Here is a 16547-nt window from a genome sequence, read left to right as displayed (position 1 = left end):
CAACATCATCGCTTCTTTATCAGCCATGTCTCTGATGCCCTCACAACATGCAACAGTCTATTAAAGGCTTTCTGTCAAACTTATAACAACAGCAGTCTTTAAAACACAATTGATTATAAAGTTAATAATAAAGTTAATATTCGCCATGGTAACTGATGTGCTACTGCTTTTGTGAAACTGAGTCAAGACAAAATTCAGCCAGGATATCTGGAAAATCCTGACTTAATCCATTATCTTAGTTATGGGAAACCCTCAGCTCTCGTAAAACAAAACAATTTATTCCATTATTCTGTTTACAACTAAACAGAATAACAGGAGAAAAGAAAAGAAAATGCTTTTGGCTACAACAGTTGCTAATCAACCCAAAAATCAGCTACAGTAGATTGTTGTGGAGGCTCCAGAAATTAAACCCTAAACAGTCTCAGTATGTGGAGCAGTCGTGCTTTCAGTATCCTTGCTGCTCATCTCCTGATTGTCTGATGCTTTACAAGAACAGAGTGAAGCCAGAAACTTATCCAGGAAGCTTTTCCTACTCAACAAATACAGAGTTGTGTCTGCAATGGGACTGAGATAAAGACAAACTACAAACAGAAGATAAAGAATGACTTTGTATTCCTTTGACATGAAGTAACTAATCGTGGGCAGGAAAAGCAGAGTGTAAATTAGCAGCACCACAACCTGAATGGCAACGATTCGTCTTTTTTCTTCTGCTGGGACACTGAGGGCTCCAGACAGAGCTTTAATAGTCCCAACCAAGAAGAAGATGAAGAATGGAAAGGGCAGGAGGAGCACACTGGGTATGATGATTCGACAAATAATATAATCAGCAGTAGGATCTTTATTCAGCCAAGGAGATATCAGAACTGGAAGAGGAAGAGTCCAGACCACAGCACATACCACCACATAGGTCTTGATGTTTCTCCTGAATCTGTACCACAGTGGCTTGGCGATGACCAAATACCTGTAATAACAGATGGAGCTGTTTAGTCCATGGAGACTATCAGGTACTGACTAACAGGATTATATGAGACAATAAAGAAGCTTAAAGGGAAACACATAGTTACCTTTCCAAGGAGATACAGACCATGAATCCAGCACTGGCTATTAAACCAAAATCCATGATGCCAATGCCGATACCTTGGCTATGTACATAATATGTAATTCTGCCACAGAACTGAATGAGATCAGAAAAGAGAAGGTTGATGACGTAGACTGGGGCACCCTGATCCTTTTTCACCTGCAACAAAGACAACAGAGAACAAAGTAACTAATGACACCAGAATATTATTAACATGTAAAATGTTTCCTGTTTCAAACATTTCAGTCATTTCTAGAGGTAAGAAGGTAAACTTACACCTGAAATGAGAGAGAACCATTATTTAAAGAGCAGACACAAAGTCAAACAGCACATTCATTGTTGCTGATCAGGTTTAAGTTATTTTGTCTCACCTGTAGAAAAACTGCAACTATCACTATTAGAGTATAAGGAAGTCCAATGCCCATAGTGATCCAATCCAGCCATGTGTCGATTTGTTCAACTATATCAGAGTCACTGTTATCACTATGGTTTCTATGGGTGGTGTTCAAGCTCTGGCTGATGTTGTAGCTGTTATCAAAGCTGTTTTCCTCTGATGTCCTGTTGAAGTTCATCTCTTCTGTCCTTCAGTGTTGAACCAGAACTTTGAAGACAGTGGTGTCTGTAAACAGAAGTGATGATGGTTGTGTAAATCTTAAGAGAAACATTTCTGATGGTTCTTTATGTGTAGCATGTAAATCCAGATGTTAAACTAGAAAATCTAAATGATAGAAAATGTTTTGGTCAAAGTGGATGATTTTCTCCATCATCAGATCTTAGATATAGTTCTTCTCACAAAAAGTTTTCCTGAACTTTGTCCAATCTAGAAATCACTTTCCAACCTGAGAAAAACACTGAAAATGTTTCAGCAGTTGTTCATCCCCCAAAATATCGTCTGATTACATCTACAAAAACCAGAACCATCTGCTTCCTGAATTCATCTCCCAAGCATACTTCCCATCACCTCAACAGCAGAACACCAAACAGGCTTTAAATAAACAACATCACCTTTATAAGTAATCACAGAAGTGTATAGTTTACCTTTTTTGTCCAAGTTTGTTCAGGTTCCTGCAGCCAGAGATCCTTTCTGTAGCGCTGACATCTATCTAACTGATCGGCTGAAATGGAAATGACCAATCTGACATCAAATCAAGCTTTTTCCCTGAAGCACTTAAGAGTGTTGGTTAGAAAAAAGTGATAACGTAAAAGCTTTGAGATGCATTCTAGCAGTTAATGGTTTAGTTTAATGCTTTCTGAAAGAAGAAAACAATATGTTGATGAGTAAATCTGCTAATACAGTCCTGCTCACCATTATTGGCACCCCTGAAGTTTAAGTACACATAATGGAATATTTCCTGAAGGGAATTCATCAAGTGAAACAACATTTTACTGCTGATAGCTTGTGCTTGATGCAAAACAGCAAATGATAGAAAAAAACGTTTAAAAAGATAATCATTATGAAGAAAACAATAAAAACATAATGTTTACCATGTCAATGGTATTGGCACCCTTTGCTGCAAATCAGTATCAAAACCCAATTCGGCTCACCTATTGCAAATCACATAACGATCACTTGTGATGAACTGCCTCCACACATGTGACATGAATTAACCAATGAATGATCATGTTGGTGCTTTAAAAGGCACCTGTTAGTCCATCTTCACATGTAACAATGGTAAAGAAAAAGGAGCTGTCTGAGGACACCAGAAATGCTATTATTTGTAGGCACAAGAGCTCCAAAGGGTATAAAGCCATCTCCAAAGACCTTGGTATCCCTGTTTCAACGGTGTGTCATCTTATTAAGAAGTTTTCCAGGCATCGAACTGTCAAGAACTTCCCTGGTCGTGGGGGGAAGAGAAAAATTGATTCAATTTAATTCAATTTTATTTATATAGCGCAAATTCATGAAACATGTCATCTCGAGGCACTTTACAAAGTCAAATTCAATCGTATTATACAGATTGGTCAAAAATTTCCTATATAAAGGGAACCAGTTGATTGCTTTCACTCCTGGAGAAGCGTAGAGCTACAGGAAGAGTCATCTGCATTGTCCATGGCTTTGCAGCAATCCCTCATACTGAGCAAGCATGGAGCGACAGCGGAAACAAAAACTCCCCATTAACGGGAAGGAAAAACCTCCAGCAGAACCAGGCTCAGTATGAACGGTCATCTGCCTCAACCGACTTGGGGTTACAGAAGACAGAGCAGAGACACAACAAGACAGACAAAAAAGCACAGAAGCACACATTGATCCAGTAATCTGTTCTACATTAGATGGTAATAGCGGGTGATCTGTCTTCTCTGGATGATGTCACAACTAACAGAACGTCAGAGCAGGTGTACCTACTATGAAGAAAAAGAGAGAGAGCAAAAAGTTAAAAGCTGAAATGACGACAGTCATTTCAATGTAATACAATGCAAAACTGAAGAACAGTAGACTGAAGAACAGTAGAAATCAGTAGAGTGAGAAAATTAGACCCTGATGTCCTCCTAAGTAGCCAGTTTTTGGATCAGTTGTCAGACTTCTTATCTGATTTGGTGTTAAATACTGACAAGGTTATTATAGTGGGGGATTTCAACATCCATGTTGACATAGAATGTGATAACCTTAGTGTAGCATTTAAAACTGTCCTAGATTCAATTGGTTTTGCTCAAAATGTGCATAAACCGACGCACTCTTGGCTCCATACTTTAGACCTTGTGCTGACATATGGCATTAATTGTGAAGAATTAACAGTATTTCCTCACAACCCTGTCATATCTGATCATTTTTAATAACATTTGAGTTTATTTAACTGTGTTCTCCACCCCCAAAAGAGGGTTCCATTATAGTAGATTTTTATTGGAAAATGCTGTGTCAAACTTTAAAGAGTCTGTCCCCCTCTTAATATCTTCAAAATTGCAGAAATGCCCTGGTAATAGCAGCAATGTTGTTTTTTCTAATTCACAAATAGATGTCTTTGTTAACAGTGTGACTTTGAAAGAAACTGGAGAGAAAATGGCACTCTACACACCAAGAGGGATCCTACCTAATCTGGAAAGACAGTCTATTGTTGTATAAAGAGACCCTTCACAGAGTTAGAGCAGCATATTTTTCATCATTGATTGAAGAGAATAAAAATAATCCTAGATTTCTCTTCAGTACAGTTGCCAAACTTACACAGAGTCACAGCTCTGTTGTTCCATCCATTCCCTTAGCTCTTAGCAGTAATGATTTTATGGGATTCTTCATAAATAAAATTGATTCCATTAAAAATAAAATAATTGGCATCCTCCCAAACATGATTACCTCATTCTCAGTAAGTGATGCAGAGTTGGAGGAATCCTTAGAACCTGCGCAGTGTCTGAACTGTTTAGAAGCAGTAGAGCTTTCTAAGCTATGTAAAATTTTAGCTTTATCTAAACCGGGGGTCGGCAACCCGCGGCTCTAGAGCCGCATGCGGCTCTTTAGCGCCGCCCTTATGGCTCCCTGGAGCTTTTTTAAAAATGTATGAAAATCGAAAAAGATGAGAGGGAAAATATATTTTCCATTTTAGTGTGATTTCTGTAGCAGGGAAGCCCCAAGACAAACATTCAATTCAATTCAATTCAATTCAATTTATTTATATAGCGCCAAATCATGAAACATGTCATCTCAAGGCACTTTACAAAATCAAGTTCAATCATATTATACAGATTGGGTCAGATTATACAGATTGGTCAAAAATGTCCTATATAAGGAAACCAGTTGATTGCATCAAAGTCCCGACAAGCAGCATTCACTCCTGGGGAACCGTAGAGCCACAGGGAGAGTTGTCTGCATTGTACATGGCTTTGCTGCAACCCCTCATACTGAGCAAGCATGAAGCGACAGTGGGAAGAAAAACTCCCCATTAACGGGAAGGAAAACCTTCGGCAGAACCGGGCTCAGTATGAACGGTCATCTGCCTCGACCGACTGGGGTTACAGAAGACAGAGCAGAGACACAACAAGAGAAACAAAAAAGCACAGAAGCACACATTGATCTAGTAATCTGTTCTACATTAGATGGTAGTAGCGGGTGAGCCGTCTTCTCTGGATGATGTCACAGTTAACAGAACGCCAGACCAGGTGTACCTACTATGAATAAAAAGAGAGAGAGCAAAAAGTTAAAAGCTGAAATGACGACAGTCATTTCAATGTAATACAATGCAAAACTGAAGAACAGTAGAAATCAGTAGAGTGAGAAAATTAGACCCTGATGTCCTCCAGCAGCCTAGGCCTATCACAGCACAACTATAGAGATAGCTCAGGTTAACATGAGCCACTCTAACTATAAGCTTTACTAACTTTTACTTTATACTAACTATAAACATTCTCAATGTTTGCCAATTATGTAAAATGTGTAGAATACATATTACATTTCAAAATATCTGTCAATGGAGATTTGCGTCATAATCTGCGACACGCCAGGCGGGTCGCTGTTGTAAACAAACCGGTGGGTGTGTGATGAGTCATGGATTCCATAGGGAACAAGAGAAAGATAGCTGAGGAGAACAGAGGATTCAACAGTTCTTGGAATGAATTTTTTGCTTTCATTGGTGATATCACAGTAAATTGGGCAAAAGATGCCTATTTCTGCCCTGCGATGGACTGGCGACCAGTGTTCCCTCTAAACTGCGCGCGTGCGCAATCGCGCACAGCATCTAGATTCAGCGCGCACAGCAAATCTATGCTGCACAGAAAATAACATCCAAGCTGAACTGTAAACAAAATAATAATAAACCAAGTTATTTTGTACCATTTTGCAACTCTGGTGAAATGGTGTTCCACAGTCTCGCTCTGTGAGCGCCAGGTGCTGATCAGAGTGCACCGCTGATTGATGGGTGGGGCAGACGTTTTTATAGTTGGGCAGGTTGTGGTGTGGGTCTTTGTTCTGGGGCCATTTCAGAAAAAATCTACCCTAAGTAGAAAGCTGCTGCTCTGAGTAGTTCAGAACAGGTGATATCAGCCAGGTAACTAAACTCAGTGTCCAACCAACCATGACGTCAACGTGGGCATGAAAAAAGCCCTGATCAATGGAACGCAGACCTATTCCACCCTCTTCCTGTCAGCTCACTGTCAATAAAACGTGTGCCACTAGAGCAGCAAAAAAAATAAAAAAAATAAATAACCTGCTTCACCATGGAAACGACAGCAAATCAACCTTACAGTGTGCATTTCCCGCGATTGGAATTAGAAATTTTTAATGAAGGCACATGGAGAATATTTAACCATAAGATATAATGCTGTTGCTGCTGAAAAAGCGAGTTGGCTTGATATGAGAGTTATTTGATGGATAATTAAAGCTGTTTTCTCACACTTCACTAATTCAACACAAAAGGGGAAGTTGGGAGGGACGTTGATTACAAAAAGCATTGAAAGGACATGGCAGCCAATCATGATGAAGTTTATTCAGGTATGGTTAAGTTCTAAGTTTTTTTTATGTTTAAACATACTCAACTAAATCATTAATTGGCTATATTCAACATATGCAATTAATAATGGGATGGTGTGAGGTATTGAAATAACTGATATGTTCATCTTTTTGCGTGGAAAAATCCCCAGGATGGGAACATTGGCTTTTTGAGATCACCGCTATCTGTAGCAACTGACCCAAGTGGAAAAAAATATGCCCCCCGACGGTTCATACGAAAGTCATCCAACAGATTCAGGCCCACGGCCTAATTTGCACAAAACCAAAGAGAAGAGGATTATGCACAGAAATTAAGCTAAAACTCTATTGTTTTATTTGAAATACTTTCCTTTTTAAAGGGCTGCTGTTTTATTGTACTCTGTTGCCCAAATAGGGGGCACAGGGTGGGGGTGGGTGGGGTTTTGGGTTGTTGTGTTAGTGAGCATTAAAGATAACTGCACTTTATTTCCATGGGGAGGTCTGGAGTTGTAGGAGGCCTATTATGCATGTTCCATTGATGTTTTTTCAAATCCTCTAAATAAAAATAACATAAAAAACTAATTTCTTCATTATACATCAATGCAATGAAATATAATGTGTTGATATTGTTATGGAAGTTAAATTTAAAGCCTCATCATAGAGCAGTATAGTCAAGTGGTGCTTTATTCTCTCCAGGATGTACTGCAGGGAAAATTAAAATTAAACATGAATGCTCATTATGTATTTGTAGCCTACCTAGCCATTTTATAGTAGGCTAACATAGCTAATATAGACACAGCCCATGTTGCCTTAATTATAAGGCTTATACCAGACTTTTAATTTTTTGTGGCTCCAGACAGATCTGTTTTTTGTTTTTTTGGTCCAATATGGCTCTTTAAACATTTTGGGTTGCTGACCCCTGATCTAAGCCTCCTACCTGTATGTTAGACCCAATCCCAACTAAGTTGTTTAAGGAGGTATTCCCTTTTATCAGTGGCACTATTTTAGACATGATTAATCTATCCTTAGTAAATGGATACGTACCACAGGCTTTTAAAGTAGCTGTTATTAAACCTTTACTTAAGAAACCTTATCTTGATCAAGATGAGTTAGTACACTACAGACCTATATCTAATCTTCTTTTCTTATCTAAAATTCTTGAGAAAGTAGTTGGTAATCAACTTTGTGAACATTTACAAAGTAATGACCTACTTGAGGAGTTTCAGTCAGGCTTCAGAGCTCATCATAGCACTGAAACAGCTCTGGTGAAGGTCACCAATGATATTCTCATGGCCTCAGATAATGGACTTGTGTCTATACTTGTCCTGTTAGATCTCAGTGCTGTATTTGACACAGTTGATCACAATATTCTCCTACAAAGACTTGAACATACTGTAGGGATTAAGGGGAAAGCATTAGGCTGGTTTAAATCTTATCTGTCGGACAGATTCCAGTTTGTTCATGTTAATAATAAATCTTCCTCAAACTCTAGGGTCACTTGTGGAGTACCACAGGGTTCAGTCGTTGGACCAATTCTCTTTACTATATATATGCTTCCGATAGGCAAAATTATCAGACAACATGGGATTAATTTCCACTGTTATGCTGATGATACTGAGCTATATTTATCCATAAATCCTGATGAATCCAATCAGTTACTTAAACTACAGGCATGTCTTGATGACATCAAAAGCTGGATGACTTTAAATGTTCTGCATTTAAATTCTGACAAGACAGAAGTTGCAATCTTTGGACCAGAGTCTTCAAAAAAAAAGTTCTTAATCAATCAGTTTATCTGGATGGCATTAACTTGGCCTCTGGTAATAAAGTTAAAAATCTTGGTGTTATTTTTTACCAAGACATGTCATTTAAATCCCATATTAAACAGGTTTCCAGAGTTTCCTTTTTTCACCTCCGGAATATCGCCAAAATTAGAAACATTCTGTCCAGGAGTGATGCTGAAAAACTGGTCCATGCATTTGTTACTTCAAGGCTGGACTATTGTAACTCTTTACTATCAGGAAGTCCACAAAATGCAGTTCAACGTCTTCAGCTGATCCAAAATGCTGCCGCAAGAGTTCTGATGAAAATCAACAAGAGGGATCATATTTCTCCAATTTTAGCTTCCCTTCATTGGCTTCCTGTTAAATCAAGAATAGAATTTAAAATTCTTCTTCTAACGTATAAAGCCCTTAATAATCAAGCTCCATCATATATCAGAGCTCTGATTACCCCGTATGTTCCTAACAGAGCACTTCGCTCTCAGACTGCAGGTCTGCTGGTGGTTCCTAGAGTCTCTAAAAGTAGAGGGGAGGCAGATCCTTTAGCTATCAGGCTCCTCTCCTGTGGAACCAACTCCCAGTTTTGGTCCGTGAGGCAGACACCCCGTCTACTTTTAAGACTAATCTTAAAACTTTCCTTTTTGACTTCCGGTTTGCCATGTGGACAGGGTAGACGTAGCAACAGACTGCTCCGGAAAAATCCAGCCTTTTAACTTAATTCACCCCATGGAAAGCTAACTCTACGCCACCCAACAATAGAAAAACATCTTGCCTAGTGTTTTTGTTTACTTATTCACTAGTAATGGCCAGCAAATCCGCAAAAGGAAGTAAGAAGGAGGATGCTAGCTTAACATTGGAGGCTATCACCACACTGCTTCAGCAACACATAGAGGATCTAAAATCTGAGTTCAAATCTTCTGCCAACTTGCTTAGCTCCAAGCTAGATCAGATGCATCAGACCCTGGAAGAACAAGCAGAGCGAGCCTACTCTTTAGAGCTCGCAATAGAGGATCTGGGCCAGCGAGTGGCTAGCCTCAAAGACTCGTGTGCTTCTCTCCGTGAAGACAACGTCAAGCTAAAAGACAAGGTGACTGACCTGGAGAATCGCAGCAGACAGCAGAACATCCGCATCCTCTGTCTGTCCAAAGACACCGAGAGTGGGCACCCTACTCAGTTTTTCACCAACCTTCTCTGCGAGTTACTCGGGAAAGAGGTGCTCCTGACCCCACCAGAGCTTGATAGAGTGCACCGTTCTCTGGCAGTTAAACGGCCCGTGGGACGTCCTTCGCCTGCATCAATACCTGACCAAAGACCTCATTATTTGGGAAGCCAGGAAGAGAGGAACTTTCGTTTACAAAGGTACGTCTTTTCGCATTGTGGAGGATGCATGTACGTGCATGCATTTTTGTAAGTGATTTTGGCTGTGTTGATTTGGGGTTCTTATAAGTGGCTCCGCCGAGAGCCGATTTTTCCATCTTTTTCCCTCTCTCTTGCTTTCTCCTTATCAGTTAAATCTATTTGTAGACCTCAGTTAATGCTCTTCCCTTGAATGTCTCATTCAGGCCGCCCCTTAATCAAGGTACCACCCCACGTTTAGCGTAAGCACTGGTTACATCATTAGGACCTCCTCCTCACGCATCACGCAAGGTTGTAGGTCATGCGTCATCAATAGTCGCCATCTTGGGAAGGTGTAGCATAGCTAAGCTGTAGCTAGCTTATTGGAAAACATTGAAGCGTCTAGCTGGATTCTCAAAGCTGTTTGTCTTTCAATGCTGCTCCGTCAGTGCCGACGTCTTGAATGTGATGTTTAAACAACTGAGTGAACTAAGATTTGCTACCTCTTATTTTAATCCATTTTTGACCTTTATTTTCACATATATTTTGCATGTTTAGTTCAGCAGTGAGTAGGGTTTCCACGGTTGTTGAATCAGAGAATTACTGTAACAGGGAATTGCTTTTGGTTTAATAAAAGCAACAACTTGTGGAATAGTAATTGTTTGTGTTCATTTCAATTCACAGTTGCATGGTTTTTCAGAATATAGAATTACCTCTTTCGAGTTAACATTTGACATTAATACAGAGACACAATCATTGGATGGTCATAAGGAGTAATGGCTTAAACTCTAATTGCAGTTATAATTTCAGTTATCAACGCTGCTGGATAAATCTCATCAGCCAGAAGCCGATTAGGCCTACTGTTCCAACATAAATGAGTTCATAACAGCTAATTAATAAATGCATTAGTGTTATAAATTATTACAAGCTTATAGCCTGGTATCACCACCAGTTTAGCCACATTTTGTTATAGCTACTGTGTGAGTTTGAATGACCTATTATTAAAATTATAATACCAAATTATAATTAATAATAATAATCATATTCAAACAGATTCTGTTTGAATAGGCCACCTATAAACAGAACAATCTAATTCAGCAAATCAAAGAGGTTGACAAAATATGCTTTGAATCAATGTCCTGAACTGTTAAAAGACGTGTTGAACTTAAAACAGGGCTTGACCTATTGACAACACACTCAGCTGAACACCTGCTTTTACATAGATCCAAATTTTATGTACTTGGCGACAAACCTGAAATTATTAGCAACATGCTCAAGGGTTCTAGGGTAAAGTCAAAAGTCAAGGGTATAGTCCAGGGGTCGGCAACCTTTACCACTCAAAGAGCCATTTGGACCCGCTTCACACAGTAAAGAAAACACTGGGAGCCACAAAACCCTTTTGAAATTTCAAATGAAATAATGCTGCATATAACAGGTTTTTTTGCAACAGAATGGACCCGCAGCAGAACCAACGCACCTCTGCGGTTGTTGTTGTATTTTCCGCACGAAGTACAAAACTTCTACTGTTGTTTTATGGAATTCATCAACTCTGCTAATGTCAGAATTTTTATTTTGAATAACGCTTGGTGCGAGTAAACCCACATCATGGTCGGGTTATTTGATTTTCAGCCCATATAAACGGTACATCCAGAATACTTTCTTTTCTTTTAATCCAAACACATTTTAATCACATCCGGAAAAATTACGCACGTAAACGAGCTCCTGTCATTAACCAGCTAACAAGCTAACAGCTGCATTAGACTTTGGCCGCGCAGGAAATCGCGTTTCCTCACTTTGAAAATGAACAAATGTTAGATATAGAAACGACTTACCCTGCTGTTTAGCTCTCTTTACCCTCATCAATGACTCCATGTTATTTTAGGTCACCGTGTCGTTCTTGTCATTTGTAGAATTTACTACAAATAAGCAGCATTTAAAAATGCCGCCTCAAAAAGAAAAAAACGAATGCTGCCTCAACTACGCCTCTCTGTGTTTATGTCTCTCTGCAGCCAGTCAGCTAGCAGTTCTTCTTCTTCTTGAGTTTATTGGCGGTGAACAAACATCTTTTCAGTGTGCATTACTGCCACCAACTGGTGAGGAGTGTTCATCAGCCAACATTGATGAAACATTTCCACCAACAAGCTCTGCAACAACTGCAGTGAGTCTAACATTGATTTGACTCTGATTTATTAGATTGATTAACACTAATAACAGGGACCTCCCTCCTTTGTGGTTCTGGTCCAGAAGAATTGATGCATTTTCAGCCTGAAGCTCAGGGTCACTTCATCAGGCGTCAGTCTGCAGCAGCGTGTGTGTCAGTGTGTTTGCAGGGAGGAAAATAAAGAAAGACTAAGAAAACCTGTTGGATCTTTTTCTTCTGCTCATTTCTACACAAACAGAGTCCTTGTTTCACAACAAGAGATAATATTCATCCACATGTTCACATCAGGCAGAAACAACATGGAGATCTTCCAGTTCATCTTCTCTCTGGGGATGGACACGATGCTTTGGATGTGTTTCAGACTAAAAGCTGCAGCAAAGCTAAAAGCCTTTTCTGTCCAATCAGGAGGAACATTCAGAGAGTAGCACCAGACAGAGGACAAAAACACACATCCAAGGATGGATTTACAGAAATAAAGAGACACAACGTATGAAATCCTGACCCGGTCCACAATAAACGAGACAAACACAGGTAGAAAGATCCAGAAAGGCACTTCAGGGAGATGATGTCCAGATGCAGCGAAGACTCTCAGACAAGAAGACTGATTATCTGTTTGTTTTCTCAGGAAAAGACAGAAGTTTCTGGAGACATGAAAGTCATGAAAGTCTTCTCAGTGTCTCTGATCCAAGAAGCCGTCAAAGTTCACTGAAACTTCAGAACCTTCTAAACATGCTGATTGGATCAGAACCAACAGAAACAGGATCAAATCCTGAACATGAAGCTTCATCATAATCAGGATTCTTTGATTGTTGGTACAGATATTTCTGTTATTTATTGAAATAAAACGGTTTCCTATTTTCATGCCTCCTCTGGTAGTTTCATTATTTAGCTTAAAACTATAACATCTGGAAGTTCCTGTTTATGGATCTTTAATTAATATTTTAACATCATCAGATGTTTATAAATCAACCTGTAAACATTTATTTCCATTCTCTGACAGTTTTCTGCTTCAGTCTGACCTGCCAGGATGGAAGGACTCATGGAAAACAGCTTCTTTTTACCAGGATGTGTGAAACCGGAGCAACAGGCCACCAGAGCCGAGGTTCTGATCATTTCCAGATGATTTACAGACCAGCTGGAGATCAGCTTGATGCTTCAGAGGCAGAAGGCCCGGTTGAACCTCACAGTCTCTTCTTCTTCTCTGGATGATATCAGTGAGTCATTTAAATCTTCCCACCTCCTTGTGGTTTGTTTAACAGTTCCGATGCGGTCCTTTTGGACCCAGACGTAGATCTGAGCTTCCATCCCATTATCTGATCCAACATGGCTGCTGTCTGCATTAAACACGGTGAAAGTTGCAGCAACAAGCTGATCATTTGAGCTCCAGATGTCTTAAACCTCATTAAGTCAGTCACATTGAAAATCAACATGTTAGTGAAAATGTTCCTTCAGGTTGAAAAGCATCAAATACAAGGAAGCACCTTGTTTATTAGCTTGCATTGCTAACAGTAGTTAGCCTGCTGACCGAGCTCAAGGACCAGGAAACCAAACTGGTTTTCTCATCAGTCTCTGGATCACAGTTCTGTTCAGGGTGATAATATTCCCAGATTAAAGTTCTGAGGCAAACGGACTGCAGCATCAATCTGGTTCTCTTCAGAGGCCTGCAGGGTTGATTTTAAGGTGAGAGTGATAAATAAACCAGATCTACAGAGTCCAGTTAGAGACAACCTGCTGCTTTAAGCTCACATCAGAAGTTCTGATCTCCACTGGTTCACACTTCTCTCCTCCTCTAGTAGGCGCTGCAGAGTCCAGCCTGATCCCATGTGGAGATACCTGAACATCTGTGAACATCAGCAGAGCAGCGTCTCTTTGGAGCTTTGTGGAAAGAGAAACCTTGACCCACTCTGGACAGACTTGTGGTTCTGTTGAGGTGTTTTAGATCCCAACGTTTACAGACATTTCCACACGAAGACACTGGAACACAGCAGAGAATAAAATGTTTAACCAAGACACTAAAAGAAAATAATAATGTGTATGAAATATATACATATAAAATTCTGTTTCGGTGTGTGTGTGTCCTCAGGACTTTATAAAAAGTTATACATGAGCCGCTATGGGAGACTGGAAAGTTCCAGACCTAGTGAGGGTTTAAAGAGGACAACAGGACTCTGAACTTTTGTTATTGCAAAGTTTAAACCCTGTTTATCACTAATACTGGAGATCCTCTTAATGATATCAAGGGTGATTAATGTTTAGCTTTTTCCTGTTTATCACAGCATAATAGTTATATTAGCATTCTTTCCAGCAATAATAGAAAACATCTGTTGTGATTTGTGCTTAGAACAGCCCACATGCACATCCATGTTAATGAAACCTATAAAAGGGCATTGTGAGGCTCATGTTATTGGGAATTTGCTGAATGGAAACGTGAATGTGTTTCCATTTCATTTCTCTCCCACTCCGGCTATTTGCCATTTCCAATAAAGAGAGACGATCACAATGAACTTTGGTCGTCCGGTTGCACTTTACTAACAGTTTGACATACAAGATGCAACAATGTAGCAGGATGAACTTTAACTGACCTGTACTTTGGCTAAATGCTAAAAAACTTACACAACTCTGAAGACAGTTTACATGAAGAAGCTTTGATGCTGAAATCCTGGAGAACTTTGACCCAAACATATATATCTCACTCTTAAACCTGTATGCTAACATGCTAAACAGTTTAGAGCAGCAGTGGTTCTGGTTGGTTCTGATCAGCGGGGTTTTGTACCAGGTGGTTCTGATCAGAGATCAGCTTACCTGCAGTCGTCTCCCCCGGTGCTGATCACGTATTCGTCGTTGTGGGAGAAGCGGATCTGGGTCACATGAGGCGAGTGGCCGAGGTAGCGCTTGTGTTTGGCCTGAAGTCAGAAACAAGAAGAACCGGGTTCAGTGTGGTGCCGTGAGACCAACGGACCTCCAACGTTAGCTAGAACCCACATTAAGGTTCTGATCTCCAGAACAAACAGCCTCACCAGAGGTGTTCTGAGCTTTTAGAGACGGGAGGAGGCTCTGATTGGGTTGGTACGATCAAAAAGTGTCTGAGCTCCAGTTTTTACATCTAACGGTTCTGATTATAGTTAGCAAACGTTATTTTATATTTAGAACTCCAGAACCCTGTGAAATAGGTTTTAATTGGCCATCACATGAATTATTGATGATGTCAGACCCTGAATATGAACCCTTTATAAAGATGATGAAAGGTTTGAGACCGACCCAGACGGTTCCGCATGAGGCCAACTTCTGTCATGAACTGATTATTAAGAAAGTTAGAGATTGTTCTATAATCATCTGGAGGAACCATTGTGAGTTAGGCTCATTAGTTCTTCTCAGGGCAGTTTCTCTCAGGTTTTCCCTGATCCAGATGTTGTCTGGGATCCTGGATGGAGGTGCAGCAGCTGTCTGTAGTTTTCATCCAGACATAAAGAAAGGGAAAATGAGCAGACCTGCTGGTCAAGCTCTGACTGTGGGAGCAGCGCGCTCCACTCCAGATTGTCCATCCTTCCCTCTCAGCCAGTAACGTACATCACTATGTAGCCCATTTAATAAACCAAACATATTATTGTCGGACAGTTTAAATGAACGCCTCATGGAAAAGGAAATCCTACTAAATATCCATAAAGACTTTAATGATTTTAAAATCTATACTGTGATGATGCTTGATTCCTTTTATTGGTAAGCTTTACTCGAAACAGAAACTCACAAATTTCTCCATGCAGGGGAAGTCAAACAGTTTGACCAATCCAAAGTCATCCCCGCTGACCACATTCAGGCCGGCGTGAGACACACACGCACAGATCACGTCAGCTTTGTCGGCGTTTCGGGGCCAGATTCCCAGGACTTCATCTCCCAGAATGCTGAGGGAGAGACAGATGGAGATCCGCCTCAGAGAAGCAGCGGGGGAGCTGCTGTAGACGTTAACAACAGGTCCGCCCAGGTGAGCGGTGGGTTACCTGGTCCATGTGGCCCAGGTGATTCTGTCGATGGTGTTCTGATCACTCAGCAGCTTCCCTGAAGGAACCTCAAATACCAGCCGCTGGTAGGCTCCGGTTGACACCTGAAGGCATCACAGACAGCAGGTTTCAATTCTTTTATGTTATATTGTTAATATAACACCAGTTCACAACATGTCATCTGAAGGCTCTTAAAGTTAATTAAATCAAATCATACAGACAGTTTGGTTAAAGGTTTCCTGTCTAACTGAAGCCAGCAGGTTGCATGGACTTAATGACTTGCAGCTCCTCCTGAGTGAATGTTTCGTATGCAAACTGCTGGGTTGTTCCTGCTGAACAGTTTCCAGTGAACAGGTACAGACAAGCCTCTGTGACGGCAGAGTTTCTTATCGCCTGGCCGTCTGATAGAAGCTTGGATCTTTGCAGACGTCTAAAGCATGAAGCAGCAGCAGCTGAGGCAGACTCTTCAGGGTTCTCACCTGGACTTCTGGACTGCGTTATATTGACAGGTTTACTGGGTTGTTGTCTCATTGCTTCAGTTTTTATATCTTCAGCCTGTAACCAGTGGGTTGCCGGTTCAAACCCCACTCTGACCGTCTCAGTCGTTGACTCTACCTGACCTTCCTGCTGCTTCTGTCAGTCTGCCCCAGGGCAGCTGTGGCTATGATGTAGCTCACCACCATCAGGGTGTGAATGACTCAATGTAGCGTTAAGCACTTTCAGGTTAAAGCGTTCTACAACTACAGGACATTTAACAATTCCTTTTTCTTGTCTGCCTGGGGAAGTTCCTCTGAACAAGGCTTTTGTT

The 16547-nt window shown here is 40.5% G+C and overlaps 2 protein-coding genes across 7 annotated transcripts in view; both read right to left on the bottom strand.

Moving 5' to 3' along the window:
• Positions 1-345: 345 nt before the first annotated feature.
• LOC118557116 (G-protein coupled receptor 4-like) lies at positions 346-11427 on the bottom strand. Its single transcript, XM_036126323.1, has 5 exons — positions 11416-11427; positions 2117-2193; positions 1450-1697; positions 1065-1237; positions 346-961 (listed from the first exon to the last, which is right to left on the bottom strand). The coding sequence occupies exons 3-5, from the start codon at positions 1648-1650 to the stop codon at positions 412-414; spliced, it is 924 nt and encodes a 307-aa protein (XP_035982216.1). The 5' UTR covers positions 1651-1697; positions 2117-2193; positions 11416-11427; the 3' UTR covers positions 346-411.
• A 514-nt stretch (positions 11428-11941) lies between these two features.
• Positions 11942-16547, bottom strand: part of LOC118557111 (echinoderm microtubule-associated protein-like 6) — a 60701-nt gene continuing 56095 nt past the window's right edge. For all 6 annotated transcript variants that reach the window (XM_036126300.1, XM_036126303.1, XM_036126301.1 and 3 more), the window contains 4 exons: positions 15740-15843; positions 15490-15643; positions 14547-14647; positions 11942-13718 (listed from right to left, as the gene is read on the bottom strand). In XM_036126300.1, the coding sequence (XP_035982193.1) occupies positions 13694-13718; positions 14547-14647; positions 15490-15643; positions 15740-15843 (384 nt within the window). In that variant the 3' untranslated portion in view covers positions 11942-13693. The remainder of the gene's footprint in view (positions 13719-14546; positions 14648-15489; positions 15644-15739; positions 15844-16547) is intronic.

This window comes from Fundulus heteroclitus, chromosome 22 (genome assembly GCF_011125445.2).
Source record: "Fundulus heteroclitus isolate FHET01 chromosome 22, MU-UCD_Fhet_4.1, whole genome shotgun sequence".
NCBI classification, from domain to species: domain Eukaryota; kingdom Metazoa; phylum Chordata; class Actinopteri; order Cyprinodontiformes; family Fundulidae; genus Fundulus; species Fundulus heteroclitus.
This window is presented reverse-complemented; position numbering and strand designations above follow the sequence as displayed.